Source organism: Loxodonta africana, chromosome 10 (assembly GCF_030014295.1).
Source record: "Loxodonta africana isolate mLoxAfr1 chromosome 10, mLoxAfr1.hap2, whole genome shotgun sequence".
NCBI classification, from domain to species: Eukaryota; Metazoa; Chordata; class Mammalia; order Proboscidea; family Elephantidae; genus Loxodonta; species Loxodonta africana.
In genome coordinates, this window is record NC_087351.1 from 57,135,263 (window position 1) to 57,157,766 (window position 22,504).

General features: G+C 35.6%; 1 protein-coding gene across 11 annotated transcripts in view; it reads left to right on the forward strand.

Moving 5' to 3' along the window:
- The window catches only part of FANCM (FA complementation group M), a 75,554-nt gene that overhangs the window by 25,205 nt on the left and 27,845 nt on the right, over positions 1–22,504 (forward strand). For 7 of the 11 annotated variants that reach the window (XR_010323153.1, XR_002785299.2, XR_002785300.2 and 4 more), the window contains 9 exons: positions 1,545–1,728; positions 4,160–4,317; positions 5,324–5,479; positions 6,824–8,747; positions 14,338–14,429; positions 14,533–14,601; positions 18,283–18,411; positions 19,114–19,267; positions 21,396–21,499. Coding sequence is in view for 7 of the 11 variants with exons in the window: in XM_010588614.3 (XP_010586916.2) it covers positions 1,545–1,728; positions 4,160–4,317; positions 5,324–5,479; positions 6,824–8,747; positions 14,338–14,429; positions 14,533–14,601; positions 18,283–18,411; positions 19,114–19,267; positions 21,396–21,499 (2,970 nt within the window). In the remaining 4 variants the exon portion in view is untranslated. The other 4 variants (XM_023546133.2, XM_023546132.2, XM_023546134.2 and 1 more) reach the window with 4 other exon arrangements.

A 22,504-nucleotide genomic window follows, 5' to 3' on the forward strand; every position in this document is an offset into this window, starting at 1 on the left:
AAAAGACAAATATTAACCTTTTATTTTAGCATTCAAAGTCCAAACAATTTGTTAAGTAATTATGGTTGATTTTTTTCTGCCTTTCTGTTGAATTCTGAGTATTCTTGTAATTAAGGGAATTTTTGCCCAGATTCAGTTTCACAGTTTTTATCTGTATTAAAAAAAAACATTTTAGTACTTGTTATTAATTCAAAAGCACCTAAGTACAAAAATTAATATGCGTTACTTTGCTTTTGGAGCCTGGTGGCACAGTGGTTAAGAGCTCAGGCTGCTAACCAAAATGCCAGCAGTTCGAATCCACCAGCTGCTCCTTGGAAACCCCATGGGGGCAGTTCTACTTTGTCCTGTGTAGGGTCACTATGAGTTGGAATCGACTCAACGGCAACTGGTTATGGGTAATTTGCTTTACTATCTCCCTGTGTTCTGAGACCTGCTTTTTGTTTGTTGCTTTTTTTAAACTGCAATGAGCTAAGAATGGTTTTTATATTTTAAAAGATTGGGGGGAAAAAAAAAGATGAAAGAATATGCACCAGAGACAGTGTATGACCTGCAAAGCCTAAAATACTTATTTTCTGGCCCTTTACAGAATAGCTTTCTGATACTTATTCTGAGTCATAGGAGACTTGAATTATTTCATACTTTTCAACAATCTTGTTTGATATGCCCTCCTAAATATGATATTGTACCTAAAATTATTTTCTGTTTGTTACCTAAAGTGTTAATTTTTGTAACTCTATGGGACTGGTTCAGGGACCTTCACCTTAAAGGCCTTCTCATTCCCTGTAATATTTTTAACAAATCGACATAAAAATTTTCATATACCTCTTATAATCATGCTGAAAATGAATTCTTTTTCCCTAGTTCTCTTCATGTTCTTATGTAATAGCCAGTTTATCCATAAAGTGGTATCAATAAATGAAATGTCTGGTAGCCTGTAAAAGACCATATATTATCAATGAGAGGAACTGGATTCTAACTAACTGTGTTAGGCAAATCACTTAACCTCTCTATTCTTATTTGTAAAATAGTACTGTTGGCCCACATGTAATGAGCACTTCCTCTGCACTGTGCAGTGCCCTACATGCTTTATGTGCTTTGTCTTCTTTAATTCTGCCAATAGCTCTGTATGAGCAAGTAATGCTTTTCTTACCGTATGCACACAATCAAACTGCAGTGCAGAGATGTTAAGTAACAAGCTGAAATAAGGGAACTAATAAAAATTTAAAAAGCACCTTACACTTACGTGCAAATATCAATCTCATTCAAAAACAACGATATATTAAATAAATTGATTTCCTTTGTGCAACATAGTTACTAAAGTGGCTTTTGTAATAATATATTTTAAAATAATTTTCACCAGGAGTTCATCAAATGGGCTTACTGATAAGTTTGAAAATTCAGTACAGCAGAAATTCTCCTTTCTAAGTATTTAAGTAGATCAGGGTTTAAGGTTATATTTACAAGAAATCCAAACTAATAATTGCTTGTTATGGCTAAATGATTATTGTAGAAATAATATGATATTTAATAATTTGTTTTTGCAGACTTATAATCAAAGTCAGTCCAACAAAAGAAGTATTTATAAAGCTATTTCAGGTAACAGGCAGGTCCTTCATTTTTACCAAGGAAGTCCGCGAATGGTTCCTGATGGAATCACTCCAGAATTACACAAAATGTTCATCACACATGGCGTCTATGAACCAGAGAAGCCTTCTTGGAACTTGCAGCGTAAGTTATCTGTCTTTTCCTGTAACTAAAAACCGAACCAAACTTGTTGCCATCAAGTCGATTCTGACTCATAGAGACCCTATGGGACAGAGCAGAACTGCCCGTTGGATTTCCAAGGAGTTGCTGGTAGATTCGAACTGTCGATCTTTTGGTTAGCAGCTGAGATCTTAACCACTGTGCCACCAGGGCTCCTCTTTTCTTATAGGGGTGGTAAATAGAAAATTTCCTGTATTTCTACCCCCCGTTCTTACTAAGTAGATGGTCATATCTTCATTTTTTTGGGAAAAACTCAGTGTACATTCTGGGATGCTATGAGTATTGTCCTTTGAAAGAATAAAAAGAATTATTCATGTGGCAAAGGAAAGGACACACAGGCAGTACAGAGACTGATAGAAACCCCTGCAAAAAAACCAAAGCCGCTGTCGTCCAGTCGATTCCGACTCGTGGTGACCCTATAGGGCAGAGTGGAACCACCTCATAGGGTTTCCAAGGAGTGCCTAGTGGATTTGAACTGCCGACCTTTTGGTTAGCAGCTGTAGCTCTTAACCACTACCCCACCAGGGTTTTTGATAGAATCCCAGTACTGGGGGAATATTAAAAATGTCCTGCCAACCCAGAAAACTCTCCACAAAATGTAGAAAACAGTTTCATTATCAAATAAGCATTAAACTAGATTACAGCGTGCATTATAGGCAATTCACTAAGATATTACAAAAACTGAAAGAAGTTCTACTCTGTTTATACCCATAAGCAGTTATAATCCTTCACACACATGTTCTCAGGAATAACTTGTCCTCACGTAAGAGGACCGCACCATTTGCTATACATTATTTCATAGCTCATCCCAAATTCTTCTGGTAATTGAGGTAACCATTTGTGTTAGCAGGTGCTTTCACCCAAAAGAATAAGTGGTGACAGTTCCCAGAAAAGTGCCTAGCCTAGACTGCTAAAGGGAGATAGGGGCACTGTCTTCCTGGATGTTTATATTTCAAAGAGATGACTCCTAGGCTTTTAGGAAACATTTTTCTAAGTTGTAGTGACTGAGGGCAACTAACAACAAACCCTATGGGGCAGTTCTATTCTGTCACGTGGGGTTGTTATGAGTCGAATTCCACTGGAGGGCACCTAACAACAACAACATACATACATATCAGAAGGTTAAAGAAAGGTTTTACAAACTTTAGATGTCTCTTGGAAATACTCCAAGAAAGGGAAGGGGAAAGGTCTCTTTCCCTTTTGGCAAAAGGAGGCTTGAGAGATATTTAATTCAAACCCCTTATTTCACAGGTGAGAAAACAAATGCCGAAAAGCAATTTTTATTAAAGCTTCTTACGCAGTATTTGGGAATACCTGAGACAGAAGTTCCCTGGTTCCTAATGCAGTATTTTTTTTTTCTCCTCTGCTCTCACCTGTATTGGGCCAGATTTCCTGCTTCATACTGCTTATTCTTTTGAGTTTGATAATTATTTTCCTTTATGGATATTATGAAAGCCAAAAAAGGATTAAGTTGCTAACCATTTTTTAAAAATACCTATTATTATGCTATTTTAAAGCAATAGGTCTACTCCCTCCACCACTTTTTTTCCCCTGTTTGTTAAGTCTTAAGATAAAAACCCTTTTTGGTCTTGACTTTTTTTTTCCCCTTAAGCCTCAGATAACCTTTCCAGCACTGTTATGATAGAATCATGTACTAGTTTTCATTTGTAAGTTATCTCACTCTGCTTCTGCCAGGTCTTTGTTGTTGTTAGGTGCTGCCGAGTCGGTTCCAACTCACAGAGACCCTGTGTACAACAGAACAAAACACTGCCTGGTCTTGCTCCATCCTCATAATTGTCGTTATGCTTGAGCCCATTGTTGCAGCTAGTGTGTCAGTCAGTCTTCTTGAGGAGGGTCCTCCTGTTTTTCACTGATCATCTGCTTTACCAAGCATGATGTCCTCCAGGGAATGATCCCTCCTGGTAACATGTCCAAAGTATGTGAGATGAAATCTCGCCATCCTCGCTTCCAAGGCTGTACTAAGATGGATTTGTTTGTTCTTTTGGTGGTCCATGGTATATTCAACATTCTTTGCCAGCACCAATAACTTAAAGGCATCAATTCTTAAGCAACAAGAATGGAAAGAGTACAAAAGAAGACAGGACTGAGGGCATAGCTCCCTGGCTCTGTTGTGTTAAAAAATTCGTTACCAGAAGGTTAGCTCTTAGACAGGCTGACACAGTAGTACTTTCAAAGAAGTGAGAGGAGCTTAGGAGACTTGTAGAAGCAGTAATAGTTTTATAGGAAGAATAATAGTTTTAAGGGGTAGAATCACTGGTTTAGCAGACATGAGTAAACAGGTGGAGGGTTTGAGTTGATATAGTGTATTTTGTGTTTGCTTTGCAGGTTTTTTTGTTTTTTGACTCTCCAATTTTTTTTTTTTTTTGACTTTTAGGAATGAGGCAGAATAACTCAAAGAAAGATTGGTCCTTATCAGAAGAAGAATTTAAATTATGGAACAGACTTTATAGATTAAGAGATGGCGATGAAATTAAGGAGATAACATTGCCTCAAGTTCATTTTCCATCTTTACAAAATAAGGAACTCAGATCAGTAAGTCGGACACATTTTCTGATGCTTTTTATAATGATTATGCAATAACTTTGGGAGTAGATATGTTCGTAATGAGAATGTCAACTTACTTAAAAAAATAAAATAGAAGCAGTTTAAAAAATAATAATTGAAGTCTAAGTTTATAAAACTACAAATTTTCATATATTTATTGCATATGTATTTTCACATCATTGTGATATGTTCACGTAAGTTCTGCTTTTCCATTGTTACTTTCTATAGTGTAAACATACCTGTGTATTGGCATAATCGATCTTGTTGTCAGCTTTACTCTGCAATATATCATAGTTTGCTTGACTGTTTCTTTGATGTATTTTGGGATTTTCTTCAATATTTTACTAATATAAATAGTGCTATCATGAGCATCTTCGTACAACTGGTTTTTATTTTTTTGATTTTATAGTTAAAACTTTAAATTGAGTATTATTGTTTATTTTCCTTGTTATGAATAAATTATTGGTGAACTTAATTATTGGTTAAGAGAATTGATCAAGCGTTGCATATGTGCCCAAATTATTGGGAAAACAATCTTAGGAAAGATTTATTTTAGAAGATTTATGGGCTTGAATATATGGCTATCAGAATTTGTATTTTATTCACTAACAGGGAGAATGAGGAATGGCAGCAGGCATGAAGAGTGGGGATCAATATCACTGAGAGGTTATGAGTGTTTTCTTATTAGGTTGTAGATATAAATCTAGGAAAACAGTAGATTTGAAGTCAAACGTTTTCTTAAATATTTGCTTAGAACATGGAGCTATGTAAGCGTAAGTATGCTCAAATAGTGACTCATATAAATTATTTTAAGAATATACTTAAGAGGACACCCTTAGATTTTCTGAAATTTTCTCTTTTTTTTCCTGCGATTTTAGTTCAAAGTACTTAAGACTATGTTTGGGCTGATTAACCATATTTTTTAAATTCCTTTGTGAAATCTCAGTATGTGTATGTGTTTTTATCATTATTATTTTTCAAATATTTAATCAAGGCTCAAGAACCAGCCATTGGAATTCATCAGCTCTCTCTCTCTGAATGGAGAGTGTGGCAGGATCATCCTCTTCCTATCCATCTGGTTGACCATTCAGATCGATGCCACCATTTTATAAGCATTATGCAAATGATAGAAGGAATGCGACATGAAGAGGTAGGGTTTTATTGTAACTTTCTCTTGCTGGTATGATAACGAAACCAGAATTATTAATCTTTATTCTTCTTAATTTGAAGTCATTATTATGAATAATTATGGCTGGAAATATTTTCCTTTACAGCTCCTTGTAATCTCAATAAGGAGTTAGTTTTCTGACTTAGGACCAAAATAGATTTAATTAATTAGGGGAAGATTATTATGTATAAATATTGATAGTCCAACCAGAGTAGTACTTTAATATACTTAATGATTTATAGAAACTGTTTGTAAAGATAATTTAAGATTCTTGTTAGTTTGGGATTTATTAACATAAAATAGTCTCTGTTACTTAATTCATTTGATGTCTGTCTTGTATCATGGTAATTTAGGGAATTGTTGATTCTCATTTTTCTTCCTTGAGAGAGTCAGGATAGTGAACCAATTATGAATGTGAAATCCAAAATGCCTGGGTTAGAATCCCAAGTCTACCTCTTACTAATTGTGTGTGTGTGAGTTACAAAACCTCTCTGTGCCTCAGTTTTATCTGTGAAATGGAGATAATTATAATACCTACTTCATAGGATTGTTGTAAGAATTAAATGTCTTAAAACATGTGAACTACTTAGAACAGTAACTGGTCCATGGTTGTGGCTGTTGTTTTTATTATTAGCTATTGTTCATAAATACTTGTGAATAAAGTAATTGGTGTGGAGCCCAGCAAAACCTGTGCCACCACATTAATATACATTTATTCAGTGTCTCCTATATGCCATATTAATTTCTTAAATATCTAACGGCAGCACTATTTTTAGGAAATTATCAGAATAACTGTTTGATTAAATGTTAGAAATGAAAAAACTTATTTATATTCTTATTTTACGTATTTATTAAATTTGTTCTTTATACAAATAGTTACTTAATACACAGAAAACATATGATTATTAACCAAACCCATTGCTGTTGAGTCAATTCTGACTCATAGTGACCCTGTAGGACAGAGTAGAACAGCCTCGTAGGGTTTCCAAGGAGTGCCTGGTGGATTCGAACTGCTGACCTTTCGGTTGGCAGCCATAGCACTTAACCATTATGCCACCAGGGTTTCCAATTAAGTATTCCCCCCACCCAGTGCCGTGTATTAGGGATATATTAAAAAAAAAAAAGGTGAATTAAAAATAACTTACAATAATTTCACAGTAATGTCATTTATAATTTTGTTTGATTTATCAGAATAATTCCTGAAGATATAAAAGAAAGCTAAAGTCATTTGGATGATGTAATATGCTTAGAAAATATTTTAAGTGTCAAACATCTCTTAGAATTGGTTTTATTTTCCCATGCCTTTTTTATTTTTCTTTTTTATAGGAAGAATGTAGCTATGAACTGGAAATTAAACCTTATTTACAAATGGAGGATGTTAACTCAACATTTAGTGTACCCAGGAACGAATATAGTCCTCTTGCTGATGGCATCTTTACTGATAACAAGGAATCTTTATTTACAAAGGCTGTAAATCAAGGCCATTCATCCCTAGTGACTGAATATGATGAAGAATGTTCTGAAATTCTTAAACAGTCTCATATTAAACCCACTAAAGTTGTTTCTCTAAAGAACAAAGCTTCTAAAGAAATGATAAAAGATAAGCCTAGAAAAGAAAACGATGGTGTTATGGATTCCTTTGATACCAAAGGAAATTCTACTGCTGAAAACACTTTTCAGGTAGACCTACCAAGTGATAAAATGGCATCAGATACAGATGAAGTTGCTGCCACATGTTCTACCGATAAAAATGTTGTTAATCAGCCATGTGTTTTATTAACCAAGTGTCAGGTTACAAATAAATCTTCTAGTTCATTTGCTGGAAATTTTTCAGATTCTGGCTATAACAGTTTCAGTGATGAAAAATCGGTTTCATCTAGCTTATGTCTTCCATTTGAAGAAGAGCTTTATTTAGCTAGAACTGATGATCAATTTTATAATTGTCACTCATTGACAAAAAAGGCACTAGCTAACGTAGACCGATTTTTATCTCATTCTCCTCCGCCTCTCAGTGAACTCGCAGATTTGGAATATGAAATCACAAGGGATTCTATACTTGAAAATTCAGTTTCCCTACCCTACACAGAGCATTTACAAAATGATAAGTCCACCTGTTTGATGTCGCTGGCAGCTATGAATTCCCAACGGAATTTAGATTTGAATTCACTAAACATACCATCTTCTAATAATAATCACCTTTCTCCAATAAGTTGCCTTTATGATGCAAATAATGAAAAAATTTGTAATGGGTCAATCTGCTGTGACTACAAAGATGAAGTACATGGAGATATTCAAGATGAAAACTTAGTACCTAACAATCATGTTCAAGTAAACACAGGCCCTTCAAGGTATTTAGTTAAAGAAAAGAATCATGATGTTGATAACAGTGGCCTCCCAGTATTATCCACTGATCAGGATGAGAGCTTACTATTGTTTGAAGATGTTAATACAGAATTTAACGATGTGAGTCTTTCTCCCTTTAACAGTAAATGCAAACCTTCAGGTGTGTCAGACAAAACTGCTGTAAGTGAAATGGCACCGATCTCTCAGTTCTTAATTACTGATGAACTTTTGTTAGACAATGATTCTGAACCCCAAGATCAAATCATCTGTGATACTAATAATTGGAAACCTCATGAAAGTTTGAGAGGTGTACATAAGGAAAAACTGAAGAACGGAGAATATGCTTTTGACTGCTCTAAGGATTTATTCTCTGTTACCTTTGATTTGGGATTTTGTAGTCAAGATTCTGATGATGAAATATTAGAACATTCATCAGATAAACATAAGAATAGACTTCTAAATGATCCATCTGGAAGGTATTTAGGTACTAAGGAGATAAGTGATGCAAATTATGTTTCAAATCAAGCATTAATACCAGGACATCATGTCGGAAGTTTTATGAGGAGAAGCATTACTATCCAATCAAAGGAAGATAAGCAGAGTCCAAATCTTGCACTTTTTCCACTGGGTACAGCGAAAAATAAAGAATTTGCGTCTCCTGGTTATTCTCAGTTTTCTTTACCGGTAGGAGAAAAAGCTGTGAGTACACCACTTTCTAAATCAAATGCATTGAACTCATGTTCTAAGATGAGAGAGGAAATGCCTAAGACACCAGATTCTAATAAAAAAAAGCTACAAAGTTTGAAAGAAAGTTTGAATTCAACCTTTGATTTGGGACTATCTCCAGTAAAGCCAAAAAGCAGTGCACAAATCAGTCTCCGTCCATCCTGTCATTATTTTGTTGAAGGTAAGATGTTTCTAGAATAATTACTGTAGAAAAGCTTATAGTACCTTCTTGGTGTATGGTACAATATTCATGTATTGAATTAGATAATTGATGTATTATGTTTTTCTTAAATTGATGCTTACGGATACAAGATTTATCTATGTGTTATTTATTGTGTGCATACCATGGGAAAGTGCTAGACACTGAAACATAAAAGAAGTATAAGATTTGGCCCTAGCTAAAAAAAAAAAAAAAAAAATTTTTTTTTTTGTTGCTGGCAAAACGCAAACACCACCACACACTGGTGTGGTTTTTTTGATGTGTGTGTGTATGTGTGTGTGTATGTATACAGTGGCACTTGTGACAGCCGGAACTCAACAGGACTGCCTTGTTTTTCCAGGTCTTTCAAGTTTTCCATCTTTGACAGGGTGCAGTCTTACTGCTTTTCTGTCACTCGTTTTAGTGGAAAGTATTCGAGCTTCCCTTCTCTGACAGACTTACGCTTTATACAGGTTCTGGCTTTCACAGGTGTTTAGCTACACGTACAAACCAGTATATTTATATGATATATACATATTATATATATACATATTACATATATATACATATGTACACACACACACACACACACACACACACACATATACAGGAAACCTTGGTGGCGTAGTGGTTAAGTGCTACTGCTGCTAACCAAAAGGTCGGCGGTTCATGTCTACCAGGCGCTCCTTGGAAACTATATGGGGCAGTTCTACTCTGACCCATAGGGTCACTATGAGTCAGAATCGATTCGACGGCAGCGGGTTTTATATATATATGTATGTATACACATACACATATAAATGCATATATCTTATACTGTCAGTATGAGTGGGAGTCGACTCGATCGCAGTGGGTTTTTTTTGGGGGGGGAATAACTAATTTCCTTATAGTTATTAAAATACTGAACCAAACTTGTCATCGTTAATTCCAACTAATGGCAACCCTGTGTGTTACAGAGTAGAACTGCTCCATAGAGTTTTCTTGGCTGTAATCTTTACAGAAGCAGATTGCTAGGTCTTGCTTCCATAGTACTGCTGGGTGGGTATAAACTGCTAACCTTTAGGTTAGTAGACGAGTGCAAACCATTTGCAACACCCAGGGACCCTGAATTAGTTATTAGGGAATATTTATTTAGTATTTTTTTACTCCACCTAACTCAGGATTTAAGATCATTTACACACATACATACACATATGTAGAGCCCTAGTGGTACAGTGGTTAAGAGCTTGGCTGCTAACCAAAAGACTGGCAGTTGTAATCCACCAGCCTCGCCTTGGAAACCCTATGGGGCAGTTCTGCTCTGTCCTATAGGGTCGCTATGAGTTAGAATTGACTCGATGGCAGTGGGTTTGGGATTTTTTTGGTATGTTGTTGTTAGGTGCCGTTGAGTTGATTCCAACTCATAGCGACCCTGTGTACAACAAAATGAAACACTGCCTGGTCCTGCCTCATCCTCACAATCGTTATTATTGAACCCATTGTTGCAGCCACGGTGTCAATCCATCTTCTTGAGGAGGGTCTTCCTCTTTTTCATTGATCTTCTACTTTTCCAAGCATGATGTCCTTCTTCAGGGACTGGTCCCTCCTGATAATGTCTCCAAAGTAAGCGAGACAAAGTCTCACCATCCTTGCTTCTAAGGAACATTCTGGTTGTTCTTCCAAGGGGTCAGTTCTTCAGTCTTCCTTATTCATTGTCCAGCTTTCACATGCATATGAGGTGATTGAAAACACCATGTCTTAGGTCAGGTGCACCTTAGACCTTAAAGTGACATCTTTGCTCTTTAACACTTTAAAGAGGTCTTTTGGAGCAGATTTGCCCAGTGCAGTACATCCTTTGATTTCTTGACTGCTGCTTCCATGGACATTCATTGTGGATTCAAGTAAAATGAACTCCTTTACAACTTCAGTCTTTTCTCCGTTTAACATGATGTTGCTTATTGGTTCAGTTTTTTTTTTTTTTTTTTGTATACACACGTATATATAAAATATATAAAGTAGTTCATTAAAAAAGACTCCCGAGATGAGTTGGTTACTATAATTGAGCACTACGTTTAACTCTGACTTCCTTAGAAGGTAATGAAAAAGGAAAAACTAGTTGGATTATATAATGCCTATCTGCAAAAAGGAATCATTCATATTTATCCATCAGAGTACATATTTTACTGGCACAGAGTGTGAAGAGAAATTTACTGTGTGAGTTTATTTTTGTTATCTCTTGCTGCATAAAAAAATAAGGAACTCTGGTACTACAGTGGTTAAGTGTTTACCTGCTAACTGAAAGGTCAGCGGTTAGAACCCACCAGCTGCTCCGAGGTATAAAGATGTGACAGTCTGTTTCCGTAAAGATGGCAACCTTGGAAACCCTATGGGGCAGTTCTACTCTGTCCTATAGGGTCGTTATGAGTCAGAATCGACTTGAAGGCAGTGGGTTGCATAACAAATTACTCCAGAAAACTTAGTGGCTTAAAATAACAAACATGTATCTCATAGTTTTTGTAGGTCAGGAATTCAGGAGTTGATTAATTGGGTGGTCTGGCTCAGGATTTCTTGTGAGGTTGCAGTGAAAATTTTGACCGGGGCTTCAGTAATCTGAAGGCTTGACTGGGCAAGGAAAATCCGTTTTCAAGATGGCTCGTTCAAAAGAAGGGGAATGGGTGGCACACAGGAATTACGGGTCCATAACAGTTCTGAAATACAGCAGGGCAGAGATCGGATGTTCCTTGATTAGGACTTAAGGCCTAGAAATAATCCGTAGCTCTTAACTCTGTTCTCTGTACGCTTGCTCATGCCTTCTGAATAATATATATATATTTTTCCCCCGAACAGGTAGGACCTGTGGTGTTTTCCCAGCCTGCTTCCTTTTTGCAGATATTTGGGGGTCCAGAGTTCTTTTTCAGGTTGTACTTTTTCTGTTCCTTTCAGTTGTAGCTGTGTCTCTTAAATCTTAGTTGGTCTTCTGTGAATCTTATTGGCATTCATTCTGTTAGACAGTGGCCATCACCACAGATCTTTTGGAGGTAAGTCCTTCTTTTCCCTGGGTTTCTGCTGGATGTCTAGAGACAACATCTTTAATTTGAGCTTCTTAGAGGCCTGTTGTTTGATTGAGAGGATCTGTGAGGAACATCCCAAAAATATGTAGAGGGGCTTTTGTCTTGACTGAATGGTACTCTGAGGTACCACCTTTGATCTTTCTGAAGTCTTAACCAAGAATTTACAACTATCCCTTAGCTTCATCCTTAGACAGTGTTTTCTTAGCAGGCCTCTGGATTTATCTTTGTTTGGAAGCCATTTCTTAATTTTAGCATTGTTTGCCATTTGGCGAGGCAGAGAGTTTTCAAAACTTGCAACTCCCAAGTTTTTCATGTTTAATTGCCCTTTCTTTAGTTTATCCCTCTCCTTTTGCATTTTACTATGACAAGAAAAAGCAACCAGATGATATCTTAAACCTTTTGTCTGGAAGTGTCCATAATTAGATCATGTCATTCATTAGGCACACTTTCTGCTTTCTTTGCTACTGTAGTGTTGCTAAACTTTCTGGCACTACATAAAGGATTACCTTTCTTCCAGCTACCAATAAGATTCCTTATTTTCCTTTAAGTTCTCACCCACAGCTTCCTCAGCAGTCATTAATCTTCTACAGTTTCTTTGAAGCTTTTAAAGCTTTCATTAAAGCTTACCTTGTAAGTCCTTTCATATTTTGCTAATAATCTAGTTCCAAAAGTATTTCCACTGTTTAGGTTTCTGTTATGCCAACTCCTTATTTCCAGGTATCAAAATCTATTATTTATCTATTGCTGCATAACTAGTTACCACCAAAACCTGTGATTTAAAACAACAAATGTTTGTTATCTCATAGTTTCTGTGATGAGGAATTGAAGAGTGGCTTAACTGAGTGGTTTTGCCTCAAGATATTTCATGAGGTCGCAGTCAAAATGTTGGCCAGGGCTTCAGTCAGCTGGAGGTTTGCGTTGAACTGGAGGATCTGCTTCTGAGATGGCTCACTCACATTGCTGTTCCTAGGAGGCCTCCTTTTCTTGCCATGTGGGCCTCTTCATCGAGTTATCTGATATGTCCTTACAACATAAGCAGCTGTTTTCCCCAAGAGCAGGTGATCTGAGAGAGAGCAAGGATGAGCCCATGATACCTTTTATGATCTAGACTCCAAGTTAACACAATATCTCTTTTACTATATTCTATTAGGAGCAAGTCACTGAATCTTGCCTACAATCAAAGGGAGAAGAATTAACGCTCTACTTTTTGAGAGGAGGAGTATCAGAATTCGTGAACATATTTTGAAACTGCTGCAGGGCTCTTATATAGAAGACTTGTTGCAAAATTGATTGTGTCTTCAATTAAAATTTTATGAAAATGCAGAAGTAGAGCTTGGATTAAGTACTTGAAAATTTGAAGTATTTTATTTCATACATGAGGGTTTTGTTTTTAACATCTCCTTTCCCTCTGTTAATTACAACAGAACTACACATTTGTCTTAGTCGTCTAGTGTTGGTATAACAGAAATACTGCAAGTAGATGTCTTTAACAAAGAGAGGTTTATTCTGTCACAGTACAGTAGGCTAGAATTCCGAATTCAGGTCGCCGGCTCCAGGGGAAGGCTTTTTCTCTCTTGCTGGCTCTGGAGGAAGGTCCTTCTCATCAGTCTTCCCTTGGACTGGAAGCTTCTCTGCAAAGGGACCTTGGGTCCAAAGGAAACACTCTGCTCTCAGTGTTGCTTTCTTGGTGGTATGAGGTCCCTCGGTCTCTCTGCTCGCTTCTTTCTTTTATATCTGAAAAGAGATTGGCTTAAGACACTATCTAGTAGATCTCATCAATGTAACGGCCGATAATCCATCTTACTGCATCATAGTGATAGGGTTTATAACACATAGGGAAATCACATGAGTGATAAAATGGCAGACAATCATACAATATTGGAACTCATGATCTAGTGAAGCTGACAGATATTTTGGGGGGACACAATTCAATCCATGACAATATTCATTACAAAAATCTAGGAAAACCCAGAAATGTGGAGAAGAAAATAAAAACTCCTATAATCCCACCATATAGATACAACCTCCATTAACATTTTGGTGAATATCTTTGCAATTTTTATTTCATGCTTGTGTATAAATGAAAAAGGATCTTTTCATATATTGTTTTGTAGCCTTCGTTTTCATGTTTTAACTCCTCCAACTAGGAAAGAGATAAAACAGAGTAGAAGGGAGACTGTAGTAGATTTTAGAGATGAATTCTGGAACTGTTGATTAATAAAATTGCATTTTGCATTCTTCTGACCTCTTTTTATTTAATTTATAAAATTGTATCTGAGTCAAATATGTGTTTATTAGCAACATTTTTGTGTCTTATCTTCCTCACTGGTACTGTTTTATTTTTCTGTATCTTCTCATTCTGACTTTTTGATAAGACTTCTGACCAATTCTTTTTTGAGAGTGAATAAATGTTGAGATTGTCAGAAATGATTCTTAATGTAGCCATCAATAAAATAGATCATTGTTACTGGATAAATTTAAATCTGCTAACCAAGTTCATTGTTTGTTTTTATAAATTATAGAACAATTATTAACAAGTAGTGAAAGTGAAGATGATGAAATTTTCCAAAGAAAAAGTAAGAAAACAAAAAGAAATGTTTTAAAATCCCCTGAGGTGAGTCATTCAATAATCATATTAATGTGATCATATGAAAGGCTTTTTTTTTTATTTTGAAGACTTTTTGCTATCTTTTACTTAATTTATCTACTTTATCTAGGATCAGAAAAATAGTGAAGTTGATTCTCCACTTCATGCTGTTAAAAAGCGCAGAGTTCCTCTAAACAGAGTGAGTAAATAACAGATAATACATAGCAACTCAGATGCCTTTGAAATAAATATTTCAAGGAAAATATATGTATAGGTGAGCATAGGTATATTTGATATTAGAAAAATAGAGTAATGCACATGTCATTGGTATTTCTATTTTTGTTAGTTTTCAGAGATTTATTTTCACAGAAAACTTTTCTAAGTGCAATAAATACAAATGTTAAATTTTTATACTGCCTTCAAAAGCTATCAACTCTTCAGCAAACTTTCATTAGGTACCTACCATATGCCTACTGTATTAGATGCTGGGGATACTGTAAAAAATATACCCTGGTCTTAAGTAATGTAATAAGAGAAAATGTTGAATAATTTCCAAGAGTTTGAAACAAAGTTAAAACAATCTAGAGATTTATTGGTAAATCATACAGTTTCGAATTAGACAATACACAGCCCGAGACTGGGTGTCGCACCTGAGATAAGGCAGTATGGGCTATTTATAGTCCAAGGAACAAGAAAAGGTTTTGATGAGCCTTATGAATATTCATCAAAATGTCTTTTGAAATCCTTTCTTCCTCAGAATTGCTTTTGGCTAAGAAGACAAATGATGCAGGCATGAGGGGTCAGCTTCTCTGGAATGTAGAGCTGTTCTAAGAGGGTTTGTTACACATAAACCTAAACAAGCTAGTTATTATCTCTAAGGTTTAGGTTATTTATTATTTTAAACATTTGCCCTATGAGACCAGGTTTTGCCATATTCTGCAAACTTGACAGAAATGTTGTCTTCATTTTCCACATTTTGTTTTAGTCTCAGCATAGATTTCTAGCCTCCACAAGAGATAGGTATGTAAACAGATCATTTGAGTATAACTTTTTAGGTTGAGTGATAAGAAAAGGTAAACCCTCAGCCTACACCTTGGAAGTTCTGGCAGGCTTCTTGAAGATAATACCTTAGTAATGTCTTAAAGTGCATGTGGTGTGTCGGCAAAGTAGGAGACAAGAAGGCATTTTCAACACAATAAACAGCTTAAAGAGTGACACAGTATGGGAAACAGCATTTGTATATTATGGTATTTTTATACAGATAACGTGTGTGATTCTTTTTGTGGCAATGCTCCCCGCGGCCCCCCCCCCCCGGTATTTTTGTAAGCGCACTATGCTAATTTTTTTTACATGTTGCTGTAAAAAAATAGCATAGTGCACTTATGAAAATATCTGAGGTGGGAAGAGGGCACAGTTGGCAAAAAAGTCTAACATGCACTTTACATTTGCATGAAAATATGCTATTGGTTGTAAAGACAGAGTGTCGGACAGTAAAATTGGAGAAAAAGTTTGGGTTGGTTTCTGGAAGGCCTTTTTGTATTTGATTGAATGGGTTTGGAAGAAGGAAAGGAAAAAGTGCAGGATGACTCTCTGGTTTTTGGCTTGGGCTGTTTGGTAAATGTGTCACAAACTTAGAGAAGACAAGGAAGAGATGGTAAGTTCCGTGTTGAACAGGTCCTAATGGAATAGTAAAGTGAGTCTCTGGCAGGCATTTGACTATGGGAATCTGAAGCTGCAGGAGGTGTGGGTCTTAAGGTTAATGATACTCATTTGGTTGCCGTCAGCTTAGGTGATAGCTAAAGTTTGAGACTAGGAAACTCTTTGTGTTTTTAATTTTCTAATACATTCTAGGATAATTTGTGCAGAATAAATTAAAAATATAATTGGTTTATATTAACTTTGTATGCTCAGAAAACTTCACTAGAAAAATTGCTTTAACTTGCTCCCTTAGTTAGAATATCTGATTGCGTAATTATATTCTCTTCTTCACCCTCATTTCTGTTGAGTCAGTTCCAACTCATAGTGACCCTATAAGACAGAGATAGAACTGCCTCATAGGGTTTCTCAGGTTATAATCTTTATGGGAGCAGACTGCCACATCTTTCTTCTGCAGAGTGGCTGGTGGGTTCAAATCACCAACCTTTCAGTTAGCAGCCAAGTGCTTTAACCACTGCACCACCAGAACTCCTTGCCTAATTATAAGTGAATTAATGTATTGATACAGCTTAAGATCAATGCATTTTAAACTAAAATTATTTGTGTTAAATTATTTTGATAGGTTTTATATTATTCTGTTAGAGTTATAATGGTAGGCCTTATAGTCAAAATTTGTTATTTGTTATTTTTGATTTCTTGGTTTGAAAGGATTTTTGCATTTTTGGACTGATTTTTTTTTTTTTTAAGTTTTTATTGTGCTTTCAGTGAAAGTTTACAAATCAAGTCAGTCTTTTATACAAAAACTCATACACACCTGCTTTCCCCCTAATGAAACAGCACACTCTTCTTCTCCATCCTGTATTCCCTGTGTCCATTCAACCAGCTCCTGTCCCCCTCTGCCTTCTCATCTCCCTCCAGGAAGGAGATACCAGCATAGTCTCAGTTGTCCACCTGATCCAAGAAGTTCACTCCTCACCGGCATCCCTCTCCAACCCATTGATTTTTGGACTGATTTTGATGGCCAAATTTGCAGACTGAAACAGTTATTTTCTATGAAGCCCTTGAGGATTTTCTAAAGGAAGCACTTAAACTAAAAATACAAAATGCCATTAGACTGGCCACCACCAATGATGACCCTGACAGGGAACACAACAGAGTCCCTGATGGAGCAGAAGAGTGTGGACCAGAACTCAAATACATGTAAAAAGATCAGACTTACTGGTCTGACTGAGACTGGAGGAACCCCTGAAGCCATGGTCCCCAAATACTCTGTTAACCCAGAACTAAAACCATTTCCAAAGCCCACTCTTCAGATGAAGATTAGACTGGACTATTGGAAACCCTGGTGGTATAGTGATTAAGTGCTACAGCTGTTAACCAAAGGGTCATCGGTTCAAATCTGCCAGGAGCTCCTTGGAAACTCTATGGGGCAGTTCTACTCTGTCCGATAGGGTCGCCATGAGTCAGAATTGACTCGATGGCACTGTTTTTTTTTTTTTATAGGGTCACTATGAGTAGGAATCAACTCGATGTCAATGGGTTTGGGTTTTTTTTTTTTTTTGGTTATAAACCATAAAATGATACTCATGAATAATGTGCTTATTAGATCAGGCAAATACACAAGTCCAAATGGGCAGCTCCATTCCTGAGGCAGGATGAGAAGGTAGGAAGGGACAGGAACTGGTTGGATGGATATGGGAAACCAGGGGTGGAAAGGCGTAGCGTGCTGTGACGTTATATGTATTGCAACGTGTCACCTAACAATATGTGTGTAAATTTTTGTATGAGAAATTAACTTGAGCTGTAAACCTTCACCTAAAGCACAATTATAAAAAAAAAAGTAACATGACACACAGACACAAAATATTTTCCTAAGCAAAAAATAAAAGAATTATTTCATAATTAAAAATGCCATTAGATATGTATAGGTGTGTGCATGTATGTATTTGTTTGAGATAATACTAAATTAGGAAATATTTCCTAATTTAGTATTTTAGTTTAGAGTATTACCTAACTTAATGGTTTTTAAATTCATATGTATTATATATATATAATGTGGTTCTGAGTTGTGAGAGGAATTTTATTGATCTAAGAAGAAAATGTTGGGCCAAATACTCACAAAGAAGAAATGAAAGAAAAGAAACAACTCTTGAGAAATACACTAAGATACAACAACCCAATTATTTTTTTCTTACGCAAGAATTTTTTTGAATTATTATTATAGTCAGAATTATCATATAGTGATGAGAGTGAGAATTTTCACAAACTACATCCATATTTAGAAGACTTCAAGGATTGTAACAAGAATTCAAAAAGAGGTGTCAAAGTTCAAAAAATACACAGCCACATAAAGGTAAACTTTTTCTAGTTTCTTAACAATATGTACTTATTTAATTAGTAAAGAACATTACATTTTATGTGGAAATTCTATTTCTCTATTTCTAAGCCTTATGTATTTTCCGTATAGAAAAAAAGTTAAAAATATTTTGACCCCAATTTTGTCTTTTTACTGGAATTAAAATCTCATGGTTTGTTATTTTTTGTTTCTCTTTTGTGTCTTGAAACTTCTTCTTGCAGTGTCATACTGAATGATTCTGAAGAAATTTAAGCGTATTGAGAATTCATGTTTCAAATTAAAAAAAATATAGGGGCAGAGATTTGAGGTTTAGAATGTTTTGCCTTTTACAGTCTATATTGTTTGTGTCATTCAGTCCTTGGAAAAGAATTCTCGGCATGTCTTATGCTGGTCAGTCTTTTTGTCGTGTAGTATTTTTCTTGGAAATAATTAATTAGTGGAAAGACTCGGGATTTTATGCTTATGAAAGAAAGATTCAGCTGACATGCTGACTTGTACTTTATTGTACTTACAATAGAATTAGCAGAAGTTTTAAATAAGTATGCTACTTTATCGTTTTGTCCTGAAGTTTTTTCTATTTTTACTATTTTTGGTCTTAAAAGCATTGACAAGAAATCAATGTTGCAGAAATATTTGCAATTATTTAAGGAAAATAAATTATTTTCTCCAGGATATCTTCATTTTCCTTGTTTGTCTTAGCGTGTAGCTAGGCAGTTTTTGGATGACGAAGCAGAACTTTCCCAAGAAGATGCCGAGTGTGCTTCATCAGATGAAGATGAGTCAGAAAATGAACAAGATTCCTCATTACTCGACTTCTTAAATGATGAGACTCAACTTTCACAGGCCATTAATGGTAAATGTTACAGTGATGCTTGCATTGTTTTTAAACTTTCAATACTTTGTGTGGTTCTATTTAAATATTCAGTTTTCCAAGAAACTGAACTTTAAAGGGAATTAAATTTGTGTGTGAGATATTTATTTGGTCATTTCCACTCAAATTCGGTAATATTTGCTTTCTTTTAGACTCAGTTGTTTATAGGCTTCTGCTAATTTGAATATTTCACTCCATAATGGCCTGGTCGGCTCTATGTCACATGTGCATTTAATGAACATGGAATGCCTTCTCTGTGCCTGGTACTATGTAAGGAGTTTGAGAAAGATGTATCAGTGGAAAAAATGGACAGAAATCCCTGCCTTTATGAAGCTAGTGAAAAGAGACCAATGCACATAATAACTAAATCATTTGGCATGTTATAAGGTGAAAATTTTATAGGAAAAAATGAACATGATAAGGATTTCAAGTGACTGGAGTTGAGGGTATTGATAACGGACAGGTAGCAATTTTTAATAATGTGACTAGGGATAGGCCTCTTTGAGAAGTGATGGGGGGGTTAATGATGTAGATTGTGAAAACCAACTGAATCATAAAGCTAAAATGATTAAATTTACTAAGGGAGATCCGCTTTCAGAAAACACTATTTTAACTGTGTTTGAGCAGACCTTGTAGGCAGTGTGTTAAGAGGAGATGATTCAGATTAGGGCTAACAGAAGTGAGAGCGATTCTAATTGGCTCTTCACTATTCTGATTTTTCACACATCACGCTATTTATTCTGCTCTCCTAGTCCCTGTAGTGATTAAAAAAGCAAAGCTTTCCAAGGTCTAACTTTAAAGAAAAAAGGTTTTAGGGGCAAGATTCTCAGTACTATGTCTCTGATACTGATATGATTTTCAGAATAAACTTGATGTTTTGACTGTTTCAGAATAAATTTATCTTGGGTGTTCATTAACAGAAGTGGCTTTTGCAGGTTTACAGCATAATCTGGTGGAAGAATGTTAATGCAAAGATAACAGCCAGTGCAAAGCCCTGAGGCAGGAGCATACCTGGCAGGCCCAAGGCACTGCATTGTGACTGAAATTTAATGAGGGAAAAGGGGAGTAGTAGGAAATGAGATAAGAGACATAAAGGGTAGCCAGATCATGATCTGACACGTTTCAGTAAAATCACTCTAGCTTCTCTGTTGAGACTGACCTATAGGGAGATAAAGGTGGCAGAAGAGAGACCAATTAGAAAGCTGTTGCAGTAATTCAAGCGAGGAATGGTGGTGGCTTTTACGAATATGGTAGCAGGGAGATGATCAGAAAGATTGGATTCTGGATACTTTAGGCAAGAAAAGCCAACAGGATGTTCTGATGGGATAGAGAGAAAAAAATGGGCTTCAGCAACAAGAAGGATGTACTCGCTGTTATCCGATGTGGGGAAGGCTGCAGGTGGAACAATTTACATGGAGGATGGAGAGATCTGAAATTCTGTTTTAGACACAGTATGTTTGAAATGTGTAGGATTATAAAAAGCCTTTTGAAAAAAATTACCTCAAAATTCAGATTTTCTTTTCATGTTTCTTTTCTTAAGTACCCTTTGCTGTTGCTGTATCATAACTTTAAGATATCATAAGTGTCAAAAAATCTGTGTGTGTTGCGTTTTTTATTTGACTGAAAATTATGAAACATAACATACTGTTTGGCTGCTACCTTTAATGTTTTAGTGCGTGTTTTCTTTTATGTCTGAATTTCTTTCATTTTATTGAATGCTTTCTATAAACCAGTTACAGCCCTAAGTGCTTTACATATGTTTTATTTTTATGTTTAATCCCCATTTTCAGAGAAGAGATGTAACTGTAGCAAAGAGAGCTTAAATAAATTGCCCAAGATCACCCAGCAAGATGGTCTGATTTTAAAGGCAAAATAGCTAACTTTTTATTTTGAATAATTGTTTTTAGACATCTTTCAATGAATTTTTAATACTTTTTATATAAAATGATTACATAAGGTTCGAATCATGTAAATTGTGGAATAAGCCAAAATTAAATAGTTTGCCAGTTCATTTAAGTAATTTTACTATTTTATTATACCTTAAAATTATAGATTACATCAAAGCTGGTTTGCTGTTTCACTCTCTTAAATTTTTATTATCTTTACACAGATTCTGAAATGAGAGCTGTTTATGTGAAATCTTTACGCAGTCCATTGATGAGCAATCGGTACAAAATGGTTCATAAGAAACATAACATAAACATTTTCTCACAGGTATGAACTATAGAAATATAATGGAGAATTTCTTGATGGTGATGTTGAAATGTTCCTATTAATGAAGCCTCCATTTTGTTTCTAAAACTGGACTATCAGAGCTATTTTGGATAAGTCCTGCCCAGAAAGATAAGAGTCAAGAAGATAAACTAAATGAATTTTCAAGATCCCTTTTAGTCCTAATTTGTCAAATTATCCTGTCTTTAATTGAATGAGTTAGAATGTGCTATTAATTTTTTTCCAGTTAGAATACTTGTAAAGAAAGTGAATAGAATTTTATCATCTATAAGTTAAATTTTTGATTCTTATATGTTAACTATCTTGACAATTTAATTTTTTCATAAAAATGTTATTCTAAAAATTACAGATTATCATTTATAGATAACATATTGATATTAGTATTGTTTTTTTATAAATTGCCACATTCAGCTTGGTAATATGGTCATTCATATCTCTGTATTTCCATTGTACTTTATTGTATAGCAAGGTCCCTAGGTGGTATAAACAATTTGTGCTTGACTACTAACTGAAGTGGCATAGTGGTTCAGAGCTACGGCTGCTAATCAAAAGGTTGGCAGTTCAGATCCACCAAGCACTCCGGAAAACCTATGGGGCAGTTCTACTCTGTCTTCAAGGGACACTACGAATTGGAATCGACTCTACAGCAACGGGTTTGGTTTGGTTTTGGTTTACTACACAAAGTTTGGCGATTCAAACCTACACAGCAGTGCTGTGAAAGAAAGCCCTGGCTCTCTGTTTCCACAGCTGAGAAAACGCTATGGAGCAGTTCTACTCTGTAACATATGGGCTCCGAGTAGAGTTGACCCAGTGGCAACAGATTATTATATAGCACTTATCACATTGTTTATTGATTATTGTTTACTTTTCTGGCTGCCTGCAGTAGATTGTAAATTCCTAGAGGGTAGATTATTCTTTTTGTTTATCCTCAAACTGCCTCTTTTCCTCTGTAAAAAATATACTCAGACTATATTAGTTGAACAAGTA